At 39.1% G+C, this 20,179-nt stretch overlaps 2 protein-coding genes across 2 annotated transcripts; both read right to left on the bottom strand.

The window, feature by feature from the left end:
- Positions 1–12,373: 12,373 nt before the first annotated feature.
- Positions 12,374–13,765, bottom strand: LOC121521658 (leucine-rich alpha-2-glycoprotein-like). The gene is made up of 2 exons (XM_041805784.1): positions 13,731–13,765; positions 12,374–13,634 (listed from the first exon to the last, which is right to left on the bottom strand). The coding sequence occupies exon 2, from the start codon at positions 13,622–13,624 to the stop codon at positions 12,605–12,607; it is 1,020 nt and encodes a 339-aa protein (XP_041661718.1). The 5' UTR covers positions 13,625–13,634; positions 13,731–13,765; the 3' UTR covers positions 12,374–12,604.
- Positions 13,766–15,828: 2,063 nt separating this feature from the next.
- LOC121521651 (leucine-rich alpha-2-glycoprotein-like) lies at positions 15,829–17,230 on the bottom strand. Its single transcript, XM_041805774.1, has 2 exons — positions 17,119–17,230; positions 15,829–16,968 (listed from the first exon to the last, which is right to left on the bottom strand). The coding sequence occupies exon 2, from the start codon at positions 16,964–16,966 to the stop codon at positions 15,968–15,970; it is 999 nt and encodes a 332-aa protein (XP_041661708.1). The 5' UTR covers positions 16,967–16,968; positions 17,119–17,230; the 3' UTR covers positions 15,829–15,967.
- Between the last annotated feature and the right edge of the window lie 2,949 nt (positions 17,231–20,179).

Raw genomic sequence — 20,179 nt, 5'->3', positions numbered from 1 at the left:
CTGGATTAGCAGAGTAGTGGACCAAAAAAGAAAATGATTAACACAAGAGTCACTTATTTTTAAATAAACACTAATATCTGTGTTGAAGTCGATGGTACCTTCCTGAGGGATTTTGCCATTTTAGCAGTAAGTATGTTTTCTTCAGCGTCAGCGAGGTGTCAGATCTTGGACTCAGTCTGCTGTGCAACTCTGGCTTCAAATATTCAAACTCTTTAATTTATTTGTACACAACAGGAGGAAATGGAGCTGTGTAATTCATCTTTATTTGCAGTTGATGCACTAAACAAATGCGACTCAACATACTGCTTAGTTAGCAGTAGATGTACTGCTAATTTTAAACAATGCAGACAGCCTCATTTCCCCCCTGCAGCAGTCTTCCTCTACTTGTCGTATTGGCTCTGACGTTTCTGAATAATTGATTACTAATACAAAGATCTTTGCAGAAGCTTGTCAAACACACGCATCAATATGTTTTAAATGAATTATATGCCACTACATCTTATCTGGCCTGTACAAACAGATGGCCTGACCTCTCCTGACACTCATCAGTGACTCATGATCTCCCTCAGTAACCTTGACATAGTCTCTGCATAGTGCAAACAGGCCTCTGCTTCATGCCAACAACCTCAAAAACAGGTGAAAGGTCTGTTATAGGTGCTACATAAAGCCCCTCTGGACAAATGGAGCCGGATGATAATCCATGTGAGCTCAGTGTGAAAGGATGTCAGTGAGGAGACATAAAAACTTATGGGCAAAGGATGTGAGGAGTCATAGAGGAGATTTAGACATCAAACAGTGATAAAATGCTATGTCCTTGTCTTTTGTGCTCAGAGGTAATTACTCCCTTGGCCCCGTTTGCCCCCCATAGGGTCACAGCGGGTGATTGTGGATGGATGACAATGAGGAGATCAATCTGCCATGCCTGAGAAGAAAAATTACAGAGTAGGACACAAAAGGAAATCAGGGTGAGTATCTACTATAAAGATTTTTTTCCTCTAGCAGCAGGCTCAGAACAAAGCTGCAGGGATCATACCCGATGCATCGCTACAGAGGCATATTTACATAGTAATTAAAGAGAGTGGATGTTTACAGTCGGATGAGGTTATGAGAAGGAGTAAAAAATAAGTGGGTGATTTTTCTAGGGAGGTAATCGGCAAATCAATCAGAGATCAGAGCTGCTGTAGTTGAAAAAGCAGATGTAGGTCCCCTGTATCTGGATCTTTACAAGTGAATGTTGGTGTTAAAAGAAAAGTATCAGAAGACACAACATAGGCTTTCTCTTACTCGCAGTTGAAAAGTTCAATTCATGAGCAATAAAACAGTTCATGTTGTAGATGATTTATACTGAGGTTTCACACAGGCAGCCTCATTTGGTCTGGTATGAACAGTGGTGGGAGATGTTCCCCTGCACTATATATTCTGAACATGACATGTTCAAGGTACTAAATGTAGAGTTTCACACGGAAATCTCTACATCTACTTTTGAAATAACTACCCCCAAATTGTAGAATTTATGGTATTATTATCATCTCAAATAGTTAAAGCAACTTCAAATCCAAAAAAACTTGATTTTTGCAGTCGAAGTGCTCTGTGTCTTCTCATGGTGGCTGTCATCACAGAGTCACTCGGATGTCCAGTCAACAGTCAAAGAGTTACTCTGATGACTACTCAGCAGTCACAGAGTCACTTTGACAACCACTCAACAGTCACATAGTCACTCTGACGACCACTTGACAGTCACAGAGTCACTCTGATGACCACTCAATAGTCACAGAGTCACTCTGATGACCACTCAGCAGTCACAGAGTCACTTTGACAACCACTCAACAGTCACATAGTCACTCTGACGACCACTTGACAGTCACAGAGTCACTCTGATGACCACTCAATAGTCACAGAGTCACTCTGATGACCACTCAACAGTCATAGAGTTACTCTGATGACCACTCAACAGTAATAGAGTTACTCTGATGACCACTCAACAGTCATAGAGTCACTCTGATGACCACTCAACAGTCATAGAGTTACTCTGCTGACCACTCAGCAGTCACTGGTGTGAAAGGTCTACATAGTGGTAGAGTTGAAAAATCTCAAATGTGTAAATTGTACTAACCTGTTTTTCACTTGAGGTAGATTCATATCACAACAATCAGCTTTAATCTTAAAAAGAACAAATGAGGATTAGATATTTAAATATAGAAATTCCATTCACTTTCATTATATCACAGTCAATAAATCAACAAGGTACAATGCCAAAAATACAGTAACTGAGATAATATGTAACACGTAATGGAAGGGAACAAGCTCAGAATTGTCTTTCCACTGTGCTTGTGATTACTCATACTGCATGTATCTTTTTTTCCTATTCTATCACAAACAACAAGCTGTGTCTGGCTGAGAAAATTGAACTGCATCTCTAACCTGATGCTTCATCTCCTCTCCTAGCATGCGTCATCACTGCTTCCTTCTGCCCTCCATCAATTTGGCTGCCATTAAGTTCCTGTTGTCATGTGATATTTTTAGCTAATGCCGTCTTTTAAGATCGCCTTTGCAGTTTCTCCCACTTCTGTCCCCATTCTCATCTCTTAATGTTTTGTTGCATTTTGATTGATAAATAAATATGTTGTATTTTTCCAAAGGTTAATGTGTTCCTCTGATGGTTAAGTCTGAGGATATTGAAGCAGCCTCCATCAAAATCTTTACTTCAGCAATAAAGTAGCCTCAATTTGTGGCAGGGTGTTAAACACGGCGTCCATCTAGGAAGCGGCTCCTAATAGCCCATTTCCCTGGAGAGCACGAGAGGCCATTTACAACAACCAATCATACAGTCAGGGAAGTGGCCTTAGCACTTTTTGCCAGTAATGAGATGATGCACAAATGCAGCAGGACATTTTTTTCCTTGTGTTTATGTTGTCAAGCAGAGTGATGATTTATGAGCAGCAGAAAGAGGTGAATAAAATGCATGTAGGATTATGATAAATGAAGATGCAGGTTAATGCATGGGATCGTGCTACTTCTCCACGCTGAACCGCTTGATTAAACATGCTAGATGAAGGCGGCGAGCTGCATTGCATGCTGGTTCTGATCACACAGGTTTGAGGCATAAACAAACTACTGTCAATCTTGAGTAAAACAAAACGTGGGAAGGTTGATAAAGGGCTCAGTGGGAGGGTTTTACTGTTAAAAGCTTGCAGTGCACTGTCCTCGGGCCTCCAAAGGCAGCCACAGTGTGACTCGTCTCACCCACCTCCAGGTTAGCTTTTAATGAGGCGGACTGCCTTTTTTCTTATTTTAGCCTCAGCTTCAAAACACATAACCTAAGAAGGTGAGTGTGACCTGCAAAATATGAAGGATGTAAAACAAAGGTGCACCGCTACAAAGAAAAGATATGCCCATTGATAGATGTGTGTCCTAGAGGGCAAACTTTGTCTTGGGATTAATTTTACTTCATCCTTGGAGCTTCGCTTTGACTGTCCTGTAGGACTCTTTTTAACACTAACACAGATGACGAATGTAAGCTGAAATATGAAAAGACTGCATAGTAACAACTCATTTTAAATGGTGGAAATATTTAAATCCTCCTGAAAGACCAACAATGCTACACATTAAAAAAAAAAAAAGAGTGGTGACCTCTGAGAAAAGAAGAAAGTCGTCCCAGACACAAAAAAATGCAGCCGTGTCTCATTAGATGGTTAGCATCTAATGTCCCCCATTGCCTTTTCTTTTTTCAAAGAGCCAATCCTATTGCCTAGCAACAAACCGCACTAGAACCAGTTAGCTGTGCCCACAGCAAAGTCAGGGTGGTTACCCATAAAAGTAATCCATTACACATTACTAGTTACTTTATAACAAAAGTCATCAGTTACATTACTATTTTAACCATAGCTAACTCATTTGCAAATGGAAAATAAAATGATAAACAATATATATTCTTACATAAGTGTTATAAAATATTATGGCACTATTTCATGCAATAAAAGGCGTAAGGATACGTGAGTGATGTCAACACAAGAAGTGATTTTACAAGACAGGACTTAGTGTATAGTACTTCACGAGAAATTAGTCAGCAGTATGTCTGTCATATGTTATGTTCAATAAAGCCAATAAAATAACTAATAATTCTACGTTACACGACAAATCCTTCTTTTAATAATTAATACTTACACAAGATCTGTCCTTTCTGCTCTTAAATACAAAAAAGGTACGAAATCACACAAAAACAGCACCTCACAGAAATCTAAGTCAAGAACAAGTTTCCTCCAACGCATTTGCATATCTCAGCTTCTGTGGTTGCCTGTGGCTGATGTTAAAAATCGAGCTCTGGCTGCTTGGTAGGTTTCGGCATCATGTAGTTATCCAGGGACTCTCTTGAGCTCCAGGGGTCTTTAGCTTCTAGCCTTGTGTTAGTTTACTGCCTCTGCAGGTGTTCGGAAAGATCTGATGCAGAGTTCACTGCAGTAGAGAGTTCTTTCTGGCCTAGGCACAGTTTAAAATTTTACTGTCACATTCTTGTCCTTTTGTAAAAGTAATGCTCATATCTCCACGTAGCTAAAGGTGCCGTTAATTGAACCGCGTCGCCGTTTCCCTTCCTCCTCCTCAATAGACTCAAGCTGACGTGTCATTCATGTGAATCAGTGAATGTTGCACATTCAAAGGGACGCTTGATTTGTTTACTCTGTTCTCCTGTTTTATAGGACGTTTTAAGATTTACAGTAACACCAGTAATGTGATTATTAAGTTAGCAGCAGTAACACATGACACTACTGTGGTACAGACAAATGTAATGTGATTACAGGAACACTTCACTTTGTACCAGCTTTTTTTTTCTTTTTCTGCGCTCAGTATCCTGTACACAAAATCCTCATCGGTGTCACCTTTTTTTTTTAATCATTTAATGTGATATTTTTTTTAAGTAATTAGCACAAATGCACATTACATCAAGGTGTCCACTGTACTTTGTAACAGTTTAAAACATTGAACTATCCACCCTGTCCACCACTTCAACAATCACTGCACTACTAAAGTATTCCTTTTCAGATAGTTGATCCTTAAGTAAGGGGTCAACTTCATTTTCACTTGGGCCAGCTTTTTCTTGACTGACACTGTGGAGGCCAGACATTGAAATAAACTGATATCAAATCAATGTTTTCGTCTTTTTAACACATACCTGTAAAAACAGTTCCTTAATAGTGAGAGCAGTCCCTGTCGCCTATGTGGCCAGCCACAAGGGGGCGATTGAGATACTTTAGCTACATATTTCTAAATGATTTCTCTTGATGACTATCTGAGCTTGATGCTAATATGCTGCGTCACGATTGGCCAAAAAAAAAAAAAAATGCAGGAAACAGATCCGTGCAGATACTCAGGGCTGCTAGGTTGAAGGTTTTATTTAAACTTCAAGAAAGAAGGCAAAACAAGGTCGTTCCATATTTTGCCTGCTTATTAAATTGTCTGAATGTAATAATCCTCTGGGGGCCGGATTTGAAGCCATGTGGGGCCTGTTGTGGCCCCTGGGCCTCCAGTTGATGAACACTGTTTTAAGTTATCAGTCCATAATCATAAGTGTTCCACTTCGCACCCTTAACCCTTGCTGTTGATAATTCCAGATAAGAAATGACAGAAAGATCCAAAGCCAGCGAGTATTAGAGAGTCATCAGCTATTTATTAACACTAGCTATGTTTACATAGATCACTTGTAATCAGAATAAATGCCTTATCTTTATAAAAATGCTTCATATATACATATACACTTCATGTGGAATAAAATCCCTAGATTGGGCTTATTTGGAAAGAAATTTCATTCTGATTGAGAGGGGTGGTTTAAGCCGATACTCAACGGACGGACCAGACAGAAACATGGCGGGAGCAAAACAAAACTGATCTGTTGCTGAGACAGCTGTTTTACTTGAAATTTTAAAAGAGCACCAAATTGATCTGATAATATAAGGTACAGACATGAAATAATAGAGAAAAACAATATTTCATGCAAGTAGGAGTTGAAAAAAAAAAAAGTGAGTGCTGGCTGCAACAAACGCATCTTCTTCTACAGCAGTTTTCCTTAGATTTGACCAGTGGATCAATGCTGCGCATGTCAAAGCAGTTTTACTCAGATTAAATGTATGAAACATGAGCATGCACATCTGAATCAGATCATATCTTTTAGTGTCCATGTGAACAGAGAAGTTTAAATCTCTGATCAGAATAAATTCAATCAAATTGTGAAAAAAAATGTAACCACTGCTACTGTCACAGTGTCTTCGATGGTGTGGGGGTGTATTACTGCCCATGGCATGGGTAACTCGCGCATCTGTGACGGCACTACTAAAACTCAGAGATACATTCTCTACACTGACGTATAACTCCATCCAGATGGCGTCTTTTTCAGGGACATCCCTGAGTAACTCCGCAAGAGCCACATTCTGCATGAGTTCCACGTATGGTGCAAGTGCAAAAGTGGAAAACATAAACCTGCATATATCATACATCAAGCAAGAATGGGAAAGAATTTCTCTTTTAATCCTTCAACAATTAGTGTCTTCAGTCCCCAGATTCTCAGAGTTGTTTTAAGAAAAGGTGATGTAACACAGTGGTAAACATGCTCCTGTCCCAGTTATTAGGAAAATGTGTTATTCCAAAAAAACAAAACTTCTCAGTTTAAACATAGAATATCTTCTTTCTGCTGTATTCAGCTGAATTTAAGCTTTCAATACATTTTCCACCAGGTCTCAACTTATTTGGAATTAGTGTTTGTGAGCTGAGGCTGTACTGCTCTACAGCCGATGATAAATTCTTGTGTTTCAGAGAAAAAGTCAGGCAGAAGTCAGGCATTAAAAATGACCAGAACAGAAAGCAAAGACTCAGCTGAGTTTCTAATCTAGAAATACACACAGGGACATTATGTGTTAGCCCTTTCTGACAAAAATGTCAAGTAATTAGAGTACCATTCTGCGCTAATAAGGGGCTTTCAGGTGCGATCATGTCCCCATTATTAGAACATTAAGTCAAAAAGGCCACAGTCATTTTAAAGTGCGTGAAGAGCTTGCTAGTGACCTTTTGGAGTTCAACGTAAGTCAGTGATCATTAGCAGACAGTACAGCAGCGAGTCAGAGAGCACGCTCCTTCCTCCATACTGATGTCAGGAGCCTCTTCCTCATTTAAACAACCTGCACACCATTAAACACTAACAAACACAAGAACCTGCAGGGTTAGCTGAAGCAGATGGAGATTAAATGCCTCACCACAAGAGAAGCAGTTTAGAGATAGTGTCTTTGTACAGATGTATAGGTCTGCAGGGAGTTCTCATAAGAGCAAATTAGGATTCAGACCAGTAAACTCCTCAACCCTCAACCTCAAGGAAACAGTTACGGGAGGTGGAATGAAAGGCATACATCAAACCTCAGAAGTTTTCCAACTACTCTTTAGGGAGCATTTACAAACAAGGTTTAATTTTCATAAGTAACAGCCTCTAGAGGAAGCAATGTTTTATATTTTATAGGAGTGATAAATTACATTTGGGTTGCACTCAGTGTGATCAAGGCTTGAGGACATGGGGGACAGTCAGTGCAGACAGGAAATAAACACATATATACATTAACAGAGAGAGAAAGAGAGACTTAAAGAAAGACAAAGATATTAAAACACATCCGGAGAGGTCAGCTGGAAGACACAGCCGTTGCGCTGCCCACACACTCCCACATGCTCAACATCATTAGGAATGAGAAAGCACGACTGAAACAAAGCCGCAATCTGTGATGCAACCAACAACGAGTGAGACGGATCTTTTAAAGTGAGCATCCTTAAAAAAAACACAGAGGAAAAATGCTTCAATTTCTTGTTTTTCTTGGACAAATCTGCATATTTCTTTTCCTGGAGACAGCTTTCTGGAATAAGGTGTTTATTTATGTAAACATCAATCATGAGGTTAGATGAGAAGATTAAAAATCTCCTTTAGATTATTTGCCAAATGTAATCAGAATATACACTGGCATCAAGACTCAATTCATCACATTGCTGGCTGCGATCCACGGAGTAAATTGGTTCTTAAATGAGCTGCACTTTGCTTTGGAAATCTATTGAGTGTCGTACGCCGCCCAGTGGACTGGATGAAATCCAAATGTAGCTGGATTGATGATCCTACTTGCCAATGTTTTCCATAATGTTCTCTTTATACTACTTTAATTGTATTAAACTGATTACAATGTGTTCTTATTAGTTTCTACTTTTACTGTAACATTAGCGCCCTCTGCTGGGGCCCCTGAAGACTTGAGCAGCACAGCCTGTGGTTTGTTGCCAGTTTGCACTATGCTGTAGCCATAGTAAGATGATTTACAATCAAGGCCGCCCATAAGGGGGGATAAAGGGGAGAACTTCCTGGGGCCCATACATATGGGGGGCTATGGAGGTCAGGAAAACCATGGTCCATTGTAAAGTTAAGCTGTAATAACTTTATTTATATGTAACCTGGATATTAACCACTCTTATCAAAGAAACTAAAATTAACTTTATTTGCTTATGGGGTATTACAATACAGCATTTTCAACATGTAAAACAATTTTCTTAAAACAGAATTTTCTGTAATGTTAACAATGTGGATGTGCACACTGATTAAACCACTGGAAAAGTAATGTTAGACTTCATAGCTATAGCCATGATGTGCACAAACATCAGAAAACCAGAGAATAAAGTAGAGGGAATTAAAACAAAAAGGAAAAATAACAACATAATTGCAAAGCAAAGGGAGAAATTGGCAAAAAAAAAAAAAAGTAAAAAGTGACAAAATATTAAAAAGCGGTTATCGTGGCAAAAATGGGTGAAAAGAGTAAAAAATGTGATATAAGTGGCAAATATGAGTTTAGAAAGCAAAAAATTGATAGAAAATGTTGAAAAGTGGTTAAAATGGCAAAAATGGGTTAACACCGGCAGAACTGGGGTAAACATCACAAAAATAGGTGGCTTCAGTACTGAAAAGGGGGTAAAAAGTAGCAAAACTTGATTAAAAGTGGCAAAAATTGTTTAAAAGAGGCAAAAGTGGGTAACAGTAAAAACAAATGTGCCAAACATAGGTGGAAACAGTGATGAAAAGGGGTTAAAAAGTGTCATTAATTAACAATTTGAACCTTAGAACCTAACAATTGCTTGGCACTCTTTTCAGCTCCATGGTATCTGTGTTCTCTAGTTTATGGCATCATAAACTAGACAACAACTCACTTCCACACTGTCCTTGCAACCACAAAACCACAACAAACGACAGCAGCAGTCTGAATATTCCCAGATAAAAGGGTCCTGTTAAGGAACACTTTGTTTTCCAGTAAAATACAACAGTGGACAAAGACAACAGTAGGTGTGTTGCTGACAGCAGGTCGGCCAGCGGATCAATCAAAACATTTGAAAAGGCTCCAATCAAACAAGAACATCACTGTAACGAGGAGGAACGACAAGAAGTCTCACCAGCCGGTTATGAATTTCCCATGATTTAAGATCTTTTCATTATAACAGTGGTGCTCTGGTTTTGTGAATCAAATTACCTTCAACCGTCAGCCTCGGAGGAGGGGGGGGCTCCATCATGTCTGCAGCTGTGTCATAGGTAAAGTTATCCTCAGGTTTCACACGGCTCTAACCTCTTTGTCCGCCAAGATGGGCTGTGAAAAGTTCTTCCAAACTTTGTAGTAGGTCCCATTGGTTAAAAAATAATCAAGTGCTGAAGTCCTTGTTGAAGTCTGCAGGATAGACGCCAGTTAGCATACTTAACAAGCTAACTTTCGGTTGCATGATGATATGTTCAAGTTGGCTAGGAAATTTTAGTGTTTAAAGAAATGGGTGTAAACGTATCAGTATATCAACTAAAATAACCTAGTAATTCCAAAATGTATTTATTTATTAATTGAAGACCTTTTGGAGGGAGATTGCAGCATGATTAATTATTTAAATGTAATTTATTCAGCCTATTTATTTTAATACAATTTAATTAAAAAAAGAAAAAGAAATTCTGTTATCTATTTGCTTTAATTACCGTTCTGAAAAAGTGCCAAACTGTGACTTCAAAACACTGGTTCGTACCAAACTAAAATTTTTTCGTACTGTTACACCCCTAGAGCACCATCAATACTCAGTGCTGCATACATTGTCAGGGACGTCCCTGACTAATTCAGCAAGACAAGTTACAACACCATTGAAAAAAATATGGTGCATTGTGAAGTGCAAAATACTGTCATGTCTTTGAGTTAACTCTAAAACTTTTTTGTACTCAAGTCCATCCTCATGTTTCCTGAGTCCCACTGGACCATCCTTTAACAAAGGGGAGATGAAAAGACAACCCACAATTCTTTGCGTTGGTTTCAATTAAAGTGACGCACCTGTTGACCACTCATCAGAGCAAAGGATGAGTAATTTTCACTGTCAGACTGATTATTCATGTGATAAATGGGAGGAAATAAGGATAAAAACAGGTGTAGTACAGACATGACAACTATATGGTCCCACATATAACTAGCCTATTTCTTTTCTTTTCCCTTTTTTATCCCAACAGTAGGCTAAATCAATCAGTCTGTATTTCAAACTGCATTTGTTTTGCTATTTTAAAATGTTAAGTTAGTGTGATGAAAGTGTATAAATCAAAACCATTTCAAGCGATAAAGCTGGCATATTTTCTAAATTGTGGTTATTATATTTATTTCTGATCATTATGGAAGTAAGACCAGAAAAATCTGTAACCACTGATATTTTGTTTTATTGGCGGCGTATAGAGCTTCTCACATAACGAGCTGAAAAAAAGACAGAAGCCAAGTAGACTTATATAATTAACAGAAACGAGAGAATTAAAGAAAGAATGGAAAGGTCGAAAAGTGGATAGGAGAGGACTTAGGAAGTCATTTTTTCCCACTTCGTCTGGTCATTCTTGTCAGCGTCCCAGCATTTCTCTCGTGTTTCCAGTTCGTATTTTGACCAGTTTTTCTGTTGCTCTGAGTTTTGAGTCTTGCTTTTGGGTCAGAGGTCATAGGTCAAGCTCACTGAGCTTCATGTTTATCCCTTAGAGATCAAGATATATCAAGAATGCATCAGAGGACTTCCTTCAAAGTCTGCATAAAAGTCCACTCCTACTCAATGGTCAACTAAATACACTAAAGTTAATAGGTCAAGGTGAAAAACCACTCCAGCCCTCTTTCTGCTCTCTCACCATCTGGAGAGGTAATTGTGTATTTTATTAGGGCATACAGTATAACCACCAGGTGGTATTTGGAGCTTGCTGCTGAAAGAGTGGCTTTGGGAGACGTATGATGCTTCTGTTAATATCAGGGGAAAAAACAAGCGGGTGTCAGATGTGAATATTCATGCCTGGCTCATCACACATTGTGAATAAGTGTGTATAGCTGCTACATCAAAAGACAGATGATCAGAGGCTTGTACAAAGAAAGTCAAACATACCCAGAGTTTCCTTTGGTTATCTGGCTACACTTATCCTTACATATGACATTGCTTCAAGCTTGTTCTAAACAAAACTTAGAGTTTTAATGAGCTTGTTCATGTTGAGCAGCTTATTATCACTTATAAACCAGGACAAGTCAGCCGTCAGATCATTATTTTACCTAAACTCAGAGTATGATTTTAAAAAAACCAAGTGTCACTGAAATATTCTTCCTGTAAAGACAATAAAAGACAAAATGTCCACTTCCAAAAACATACATATGAATATTATGTATGAATATTTTTATCCACTTTTTGGGTTGAAGATTTCAATCAACCTAAGTCCTAATCAAGATATTTCACAACTTTTGGTAATCTAACCCTTTAAATGCCAGTTTGGGTGCATTATGTCAATTTTTTTTTTGTTGTTTTTATGTTTTTCTAATACAAAATCAGGTCAAAAAGGAGTTATTTTCTATAACATGACTGAACGGTGCTGGGGGATTTTTTTGAAATTAGTCTCAGATATGCCAAAGATTGTTGAAAACATGAATTTTGATGTATTTTTATTGTAATATGGTGTTAGGTACACACTTTGCCACCTCTTAGCCGTAAAAAGAAGAAAATCCTTGCAGAATGATACATAACATGACAGAGGAATAATTTTGAGTCAAATCTGTCGATCAGCTTCAGTCCTGTTCAAAACGGCCCAATAATGAATCAAATTTGGGATTCTAATCCTTTAAATACCAGTTTCATAACATGATTTATCTTTTAAATAAAGAATACTCGTGAAATGAGTTCTTTACATTTCTATAATGAATGATTGTGAGCTGGGGAGATAGTTTTTTCTTTTCAGTCTTATTTTTCAAAGATAAGCAGCAAAGCTGATGTGATTCATTATTAGTTTCTGTGCAGTGTCAGATTTAAAATGTACAACCTTAACTGGTCACGACAAGAATGTCCCATTCAGTTTCATTAAAATCACACTTTTTATTCACAGCCAAAACCAAATATACACACTCATTTACTAACATCATGGTTCAGTTTTTGAGAAAACAGTGAAACATATTACTTCTACTATTCACCACTAGATGGCGTCTTTTCCGATTGTTACCTTTAAGTTTTATTTCAGCATCTGATAAAGTGGAATATACAGCAATATTTCAAAGTTTGGCAACAGATTTTCTGTAGATTGTTGACTCTACTCTCCAGTGTTGCCCAGTTCAAGCTCAGTCTCAGGTAAAATGGCCAGTTGTCGTTGTCTGACCGCCTCTGGCTCTGCACATGTCACATCTTCCAAAAAGAAGACTTTGTCAGCATTGGCACTGAGCCACTTCCACAGATACACCATCCTCTTGTCGCACACCCAGGGGTTCCCTGATAAAACCACCCTGAAATCATCTTTTCTCTCATCCAGCAGTCCAAATGGTAGACTCTGCAGCCGGTTCTGATTGAGCATCACAAGCTCAAGATGTTCGAGACCTCTGAGGAGGCTGCCTGGTAGTTCTCTGAGCTGATTCTGGTTCAGGAACAGATGGGATAGTTTCAGGTTGTTTGAGAAAGTCGTGGGTTGTAGGGAGCTTAATTTGTTACCACCAAGATTGAGTCTCTCCAGGTGGTGAAGGTTCTTTAGGTGGTCAGGTTGGATGTCATGCAGATTGTTGTCACTTAAGTCTAGATCCTCCAGACTGGGCATCTTCTGAAAGAAAGCAGCAGACATAGCTGTTAAACGGTTCCCAGAAAGGTCCAGCGAGGTCAGGCTAGTGTTGTGAGAAAACCACTCAGCATCCATTTCTTCAATCTGATTGTTCCTCAGGAGAAGACTTCTAAGTGAAGCGTGGCTGAAAATATCTGGAGGAAGATGAACCAGCTGATTCCCTGTCAGATCCAACTTGTTTAAAAGAGGAACGTTCTTCAGCAGATCCGCTGGAAGGCTTGTCAGGTTGGTGTGATAGAGCTGGAGGTGCTTTAAAAGAGGAACAGCACTCAAATGTTGAGCTGTTAGACCGTGGAGGTCTGTGGACTGGATGGAGAGTCGCGTGGTGTTGGAGGGTAAACCTTCTTCAGGGAAATGAGTTAGAAGGCTTTGGCTGCACTCCACCTCTGCACCCAAAGGTGAAAAGGAACAGGAGCACAGATCTGGACATGAGTGGGTGCCTTGTGTTTGACAGACACACTCAGCCAGTGCAGAGAAAGCCAAGAGGAGTATCCACAAATTCATATTTAAAGCACTGGAAAATACCAACATGTAGAGGATAAGAGACTCATTCATACAGGATACAGAGGAAATGTCAAAATTCAATCTGATCATACAGGCAGGATCTTACCTGATAAGAAAGACGGCTGAATCCCTTCTGTTTGAGATCACGGACTTAGTTTATGTAATGTTTGGTTATTTGCTGCCAGCAGTGAATCAGGACAAAATGTTGCAAGAGGCAAACAAACCCCGAGCAAACAAACCAGCTCATCCAACATCCTGTACTTTTCAAAAGTTCATACATTACAACACACAAATCTTGATTTTCCTGCTTTTCTTCTTGGTTTTTAAAACATTTTGGTCAATAAAAGTTCTTACATTTTCGATTTCACTTCAAGTCAAGGCATTTATTTTCTTTGAACTATTCTATCAGTCATATTTTGAAATTAAATAAAAAAAAACATTTTAATGAACTATAACTACTTAAATTACTTAGTGCAATGATGAAAATCATTGAAACAAAAAAATGACAAAACAAATTGACCAAAAAAGATGAAAACATTGATGAAAAAATCATGAAAAAAAGAAAAAAAAGATTTAAAAAAACTGACAGAAAATGATGGAAAAAAACAAATAAATCATGAAAAAAGACTAAAGATGATTAAAAAAACTGATGTAAAATTGATGTAAAAAATAACAAAGTAATATTTTATTGAAGTAATAAACACCTCATGGCTGTACATACTGTGAATTTGGTATACACAAATGTTAAAACATCACATCATACTGATAAAAGTGTAAAGCATATTTCTACCGGGATTAGTATTACCCATGGACCTCTGATCATTTGTGAATTACTCCTGACATCAGAGTTTGGTGCAGTGCAGTGATGTGCACTATTATTACATGACTCCAAAATTTCACCCCTACAGAAAATAATAAGTTAAATAAATAAAGTTTTCTACATGAAATGTGAACTTACTGTGCAGTGGTGGTGTCAATCAGTTCAGTGGGGAGGTAGGTGGAGTCCTCAGAATTGGCTAAGTTTGAAGTAACATCACTGTCCTGAAAAGAGTTGGCGCTTTGTTGGTGGGCTTTCAGATGATGCCATTTTGCACAGATGGTTCAGCCGCACGGACAAGTTTAAGTCCTCATTCAGCAAAGCCCACATTTCTCCGATGCAGGTTTATGAAACTGTCTCGAGAAAAGCGGTCACTGCTGATGCAGGCTTGAACAGGTTTAAAGGGATACTTCAACATTTTGGCAAAAACATTTTGGTGGTGAATGTACAGGTCACAACTTGTCCACATGAGTGTTTTGGAGTTGTTGGATTGTGTATTTGATGTGTTTGATGAGGGAAAGCCAGAATACCGTCTGCTAACATTGAACTGGCACAGCAGCTCCGAACTCGGCAGTGCCGATCTAAAAATAGCTTGCAGTGACAACTGAAGGTAACGAACCTATTACTAAGACTATAGGAATTATGGCAATGGGCGAATTTGCCAAAACGTTGAAGTATCCCTTTAACAGGTTTATTTCACACACAGGCAATGATTAAACAACATTTGCAGCAATTACATAGTTGTGTGAAAAGGGCTCGCACCAAGGAAGCTATTTAAAGCTTTTAAAAGGGGGCCCGATTTTCTACAGATAACAAATAACAAATATATGTAAGTGCCCTTGTGAACATTATTCCCTTCTATAAAATAAGCTTATTTTGTCTTAAATGCTTTTTTTATTGGTTGAAATTTGCTACCAGTGCGTATAACACGTTAGCTAGCTAGGGAATACTAACCTATGCTAGCACGCTAGCATGCTAACGTTACAGCATCATCAGCTATGTCACCAATATGGCGCTCATTGAGGATGTGAAGTGTCCATCATTTTATGGTCGATTCATGGACAGCACCACTGTGCACTTATGCAGTCAAAGTATTTAGTACAGAAGTAAGCTATGCATTTTGGATGGACTAAAAAACTCAAAGCTAATTCTGGCCACAGACCCAACTTTTAGCATTTTTAAGCCCATAGATCAACACAGTCCAACATGTTTGTTTTAATGGCAATAAAAGTACAAAGTAAATTTGCCAAGCTTCATGGCCATTCTACCAATCTGACAGGGATATTGATTGTCTTTAAATATTTATAAAAGTTTTTAAAAGTCAAACTGTACATTTAACAGCATATTTAGCTGCCACTGAAATGTAACAAAGACAGACAACCCTAAATTCTTTTACTCCACAAATCTTTTATTACGTATTCACATTAGAAAAACAAAGACAACATTTCACAAATGGTAAGGCAGCTTAGTTAGGCTGAATGGAGCCCTTGACATATCACATTAAACCATTGTGAGGATAGAGAAGGTTAAGACTGGACATTTATTTCACTGTCTGTCAGTGAAATGACTGGGCGCCCCTTCAGAGGCGGTGGCTTGGCACATATGACGGTCTCTGGCAGGAACACCTTCACCTTGTTCTTCTGAAGCCACCTCCACAGGTACTCCACCTTCCCATCACACAGCCATGGGTTGTTGGACAGGTCCAGTCCCTGCTCATCCAGAGACTCAAGGGGGTCCAGCAGACCCACTGGGATGTGGCTCAGCTGGTTGTCATCGAGACTCAGCAGCTGAAGCTGACTCAGCCCCTGGAAAAGGTTTGAGGGCAGTTTGTTGAGCTTATTCCGACTGAGGAACAGATACGTGAGGTTACGGGGCCCCGAAAGTGTGGATTCATCTAAGGTTTCTAGCTTGTTATTTTGCAGGTTCAGCCGTTCGAGTTTGGTTAAGGGAAGCAGAGAGTTTGGAGAAAGCTTCCCAAGACGGTTGTTGGAAATGTCCAGATTGTCCAGATGGGGCAGTTTCTGTAGAAAAGCAGAGGGGATCTCTGTCAGACAGTTTCCTGATAAGTCCAACCAGGTGAGGCTGCTGTTATCAGTAAGCCACTCGACATTGACTTGTTCAATAAGATTATTCTTCAGCACCAAGCTGCGGAGAGGGGCATGGCTAAAGACATTTGCAGGCAGCTCAGACAGCTTGTTCCCGGTGAGATCCACTGTGTTTAATAGAGGAACACCTCTGAGAAAGTGAGAGGAGAGGTTCTGTAGGTGGTTGCCGTACAGGTGGAGCCCTTCCAGCCGAGGTGTTGTGTTCACATGCTGCTCAGAGATCGAGGTGATATTCGTGAACTGGATGGTCAGCATGGTGGTGTCCTCTGGAAGATCCTCAGAGGGGTATTCTGTCAGGGGAACCTCATTACAGACAACCTCAGCTCTCCTGGGGTAGCATTTGCAAAGAGGTGGGCAGGACAGCGTGCCATAGCAGAAATACGCCGACCAGAGGAAAGCGAAGAAGCACCAGGAACCCATTACTGAAGACATGAGGAGACAAAACAGAATTAAAAATGAAGGAGCAGCATGCTCTTAAATACCCTGCACAGATATTTCAGCACAAATTAAACATTCCTCATTTCCCACTCATGCACATAATGTTCTGAATCACAAGCTAAAAAATAACTTACTGTTGATTTAAAATTGCATGCAGGCAGCTCCTTACATCAGACCAGGCTGTGTTCTCTTGCAAAATACTGAGTCATTCAGGGAGCAGGTTCCCCCATTCTAATCATTACTTATTGTGTAAACAAGGACCCGTCACTGCACCGCCATTAGTCAAGGACAGGTGGTTGCAACAGATTTGCGAGTCAAAATCCAGGGGACATCCAAAACTGGACAATTTGTGCTGTGGGTTTACCAAATAATAAATCTGGTGCTACTTTAAAGTCTAACTATCACTAGAAAAAGACTACATTTTCTGTTTTTTAGTGTCTGTGGTAGTGGGGTGTAGTTAAACTCATCTGCAGGGGAGAGGATTGTGGAGATTGGCTCAGGGAGCAGGGCCAGAGTTAACTGACACAGGGGTTTCTGTCACTGATTGTGCTTTCTTTCTCTGGACCCGGCAGATACAGACACACCACAGACAAGGAAGGCTGTGCTCCTCAGAGGCTCAGCATTTTGAGTTGTACTGTGTAAATTGTAGAGTATCAGATCTCCTCTGACACAGGGCAGAGAAGAATTGATTCATGTAGTTATATTGAGTGTGCATTCTATAAATTTAAGAAGTGCTTATTCACCAACTTTTAGAGCTGCAGTGTGTTGTGCTGGGTTTAAATCCACATCCCATCCTCATGTTACAGTGTCGTGTTCCAGTGCAGTACAACTAGACTCAATCTAAATGCAACATGACAAAAGAAATACCATCAGCAACCTTTACTGAAAATCATTGAGGTTTCCCTCATTTCATAAACAAAGAAAATTACTCAGAGGAAAACAACTCTAGCACAGAGATGAAATGATTTGATTTAACTGACACAAATTATCTAAGAGAAAGGAGAGTGGCCAAACGAAAAAGCTTACTTTGTTAGAGAAATAATGTCAAACAAAGCAAGGACTGAACACAGCCAGTACTGAATGCAACATGAAAATACCATCAAGGATCACAAGTTGAAATGGCTTGACAAGCTAGATGAGAAGGGACACAGAGACTAAATACGTATGCAGGTAAGTGGGAATAAGACATATTTGACTAACTTTAACATTTAAAGTATATGGTAAAGAGGAGGGGAAGAATAGACACGACTGGCTGTCAGTCCTGAAGACTATGATCTATATTGCTGAAACTTAACTCATCAGAGAAGAGGAATAGGTATGTAAAGTATCTTTTCATCATACTCCGTATCAGGCCAGTCAGTATTTTTTACCTTAAACCTTGATATCAAAGTCTCAAGACCTCTTTTTTTCTGCTATAAATCTATGGATATAGGTATAAATTAATGTTTTTCATCAGTTAGGGTTGAGATTTCAGCGTTTGAGTTCAAGGCATTTAAGTTTTACATTTTTGCTGTATCTCAAGGCCAAGGAAGGATTCTTGAACGGCGTTTTTTGAGGATACTACATCATCGAGTGCCGTTGGAGGACTGCTCCAATGTCGAGGAGCCTCAAAATTTTTCCAAGAACCAAATATTTCAAACAGAGAATTTTCAAGGATGTATGTATCCTCTGTTTACAGGAATTACTCACAATCCAGTGTGCACCCTTTTCCTTTCTCTTCAAAAAATAAATACAGTATAATAGCACAATATCAGAAGGAACCCTGGTTCTTGAGTGCTTAATACACTTTTAAATTTCCTCTTTCCGCTGTAAATATGTCATCATTATTTCATGGCATCAAAGTAAAGCTGGATAGGTAAAAGTAGTGTCATATAATATGATTACATTGTATGATGAATAGGATTATATAATCATATTATTATGTGTATTATGATTATATGATAATGTGATAGCATATTAGACGGTGCTAGGTAAAAGTTGCACAAGTTGTTCTTAGTACCCCTTCTTTTTTACTTCTGCTGCCGCCATGTATATAGGTGCGACCATTCCTATGACATGATCACGCACACTCACTAGCCTGTTCCAAATGTGTGTTCAAGAGTTGCCAGCTAGGGAGAACTCTGGCCTCACCTCAGAGGGACCTGACTCAGTAGGATCCTTCCTAAAGAGGAAGGACTTTGAGAAACAGCTTTTGTTTCAGAAATAGGACAAGTGACCATCCTCTACGGGTTGAAACCTGGCAACTGCAGGTTCATCAGAGATGTCACTTCGACTCTGGGATTGTGAGTGGTGTAGTTCTTTTACCTGATATTGTGAAAACTCCATGTTAGTCTTAAAACAAGGTTGACAACATGTGAGCATGTGTCTATTACAGCAGTAGATCTCAACATGCAGATGAAAATGGAAATAATAATAATAATAATAATAATAGTAATGACAATAGTCACAATTACACATACAAAATACGAGTTTTATTTTTAGTGAAAAGCAGGAGTACTTAAATCCTCCCACTGTCATGGTGGTACAAAGCAGGAAATTACGATTAAAAGATATTGCAAGGAGTGATGAACAGGTTATCAAACAGACTGAAATTAATACTGCTGTCTCCATCTGAGCTACAGGTAATAAAAACCAGCATAGAGTTTTACTAGTGCTGCAAAATTATTCTTTGTGCATGGATCAACTGAAGTTAGGGAGGTTATTAACTCTTGAAAAAACAGTCTTTGTTTACAGCTCCCTTCAAAAGAATTCTTAGCAGGATGAGGTTTTTCAACAGAAAGCACTGGTTATATATGACACGTTCAGAAGAAGTGAGATGTGATGTTTTCTCCACAGGGGGTGCTATTGCAACACAAGCTAAAAGCTCCTAACTGGAGCTTTAAACACATAGAGAAAGTAAACTGCCCCCAGGGTGCTCTCGATTAAAACAGTTAAAGCTGATAAGCACAACGTGCTGTGTATCATGGATGAATTTTACATAACAAAGGAGAAAAGCTGTTTAGAAGTGGCCTTCTTTGTGGGGTTTCTCCCTCCTTATTTGAAATTCATCCATGAAACAAAAATGGTGGTTTATGTTGGTTGGAGTGCAGTTTCCTTGGAAAGACCTTGTTCAAAACAGCAAGGAACCAGAGGAGGTGAGTCGAGCTAAGCAGCACATTGCTACATGTCTTGGAGGGGTTCAGTAGAGTCACAGTG

This window comes from Cheilinus undulatus, linkage group 14, assembly GCF_018320785.1.
Source record: "Cheilinus undulatus linkage group 14, ASM1832078v1, whole genome shotgun sequence".
Lineage (NCBI taxonomy): Eukaryota > Metazoa > Chordata > Actinopteri > Labriformes > Labridae > Cheilinus > Cheilinus undulatus.
Note: the sequence above shows the minus strand (reverse complement) of the source record. Positions and strands in the feature narration are given on the sequence as shown.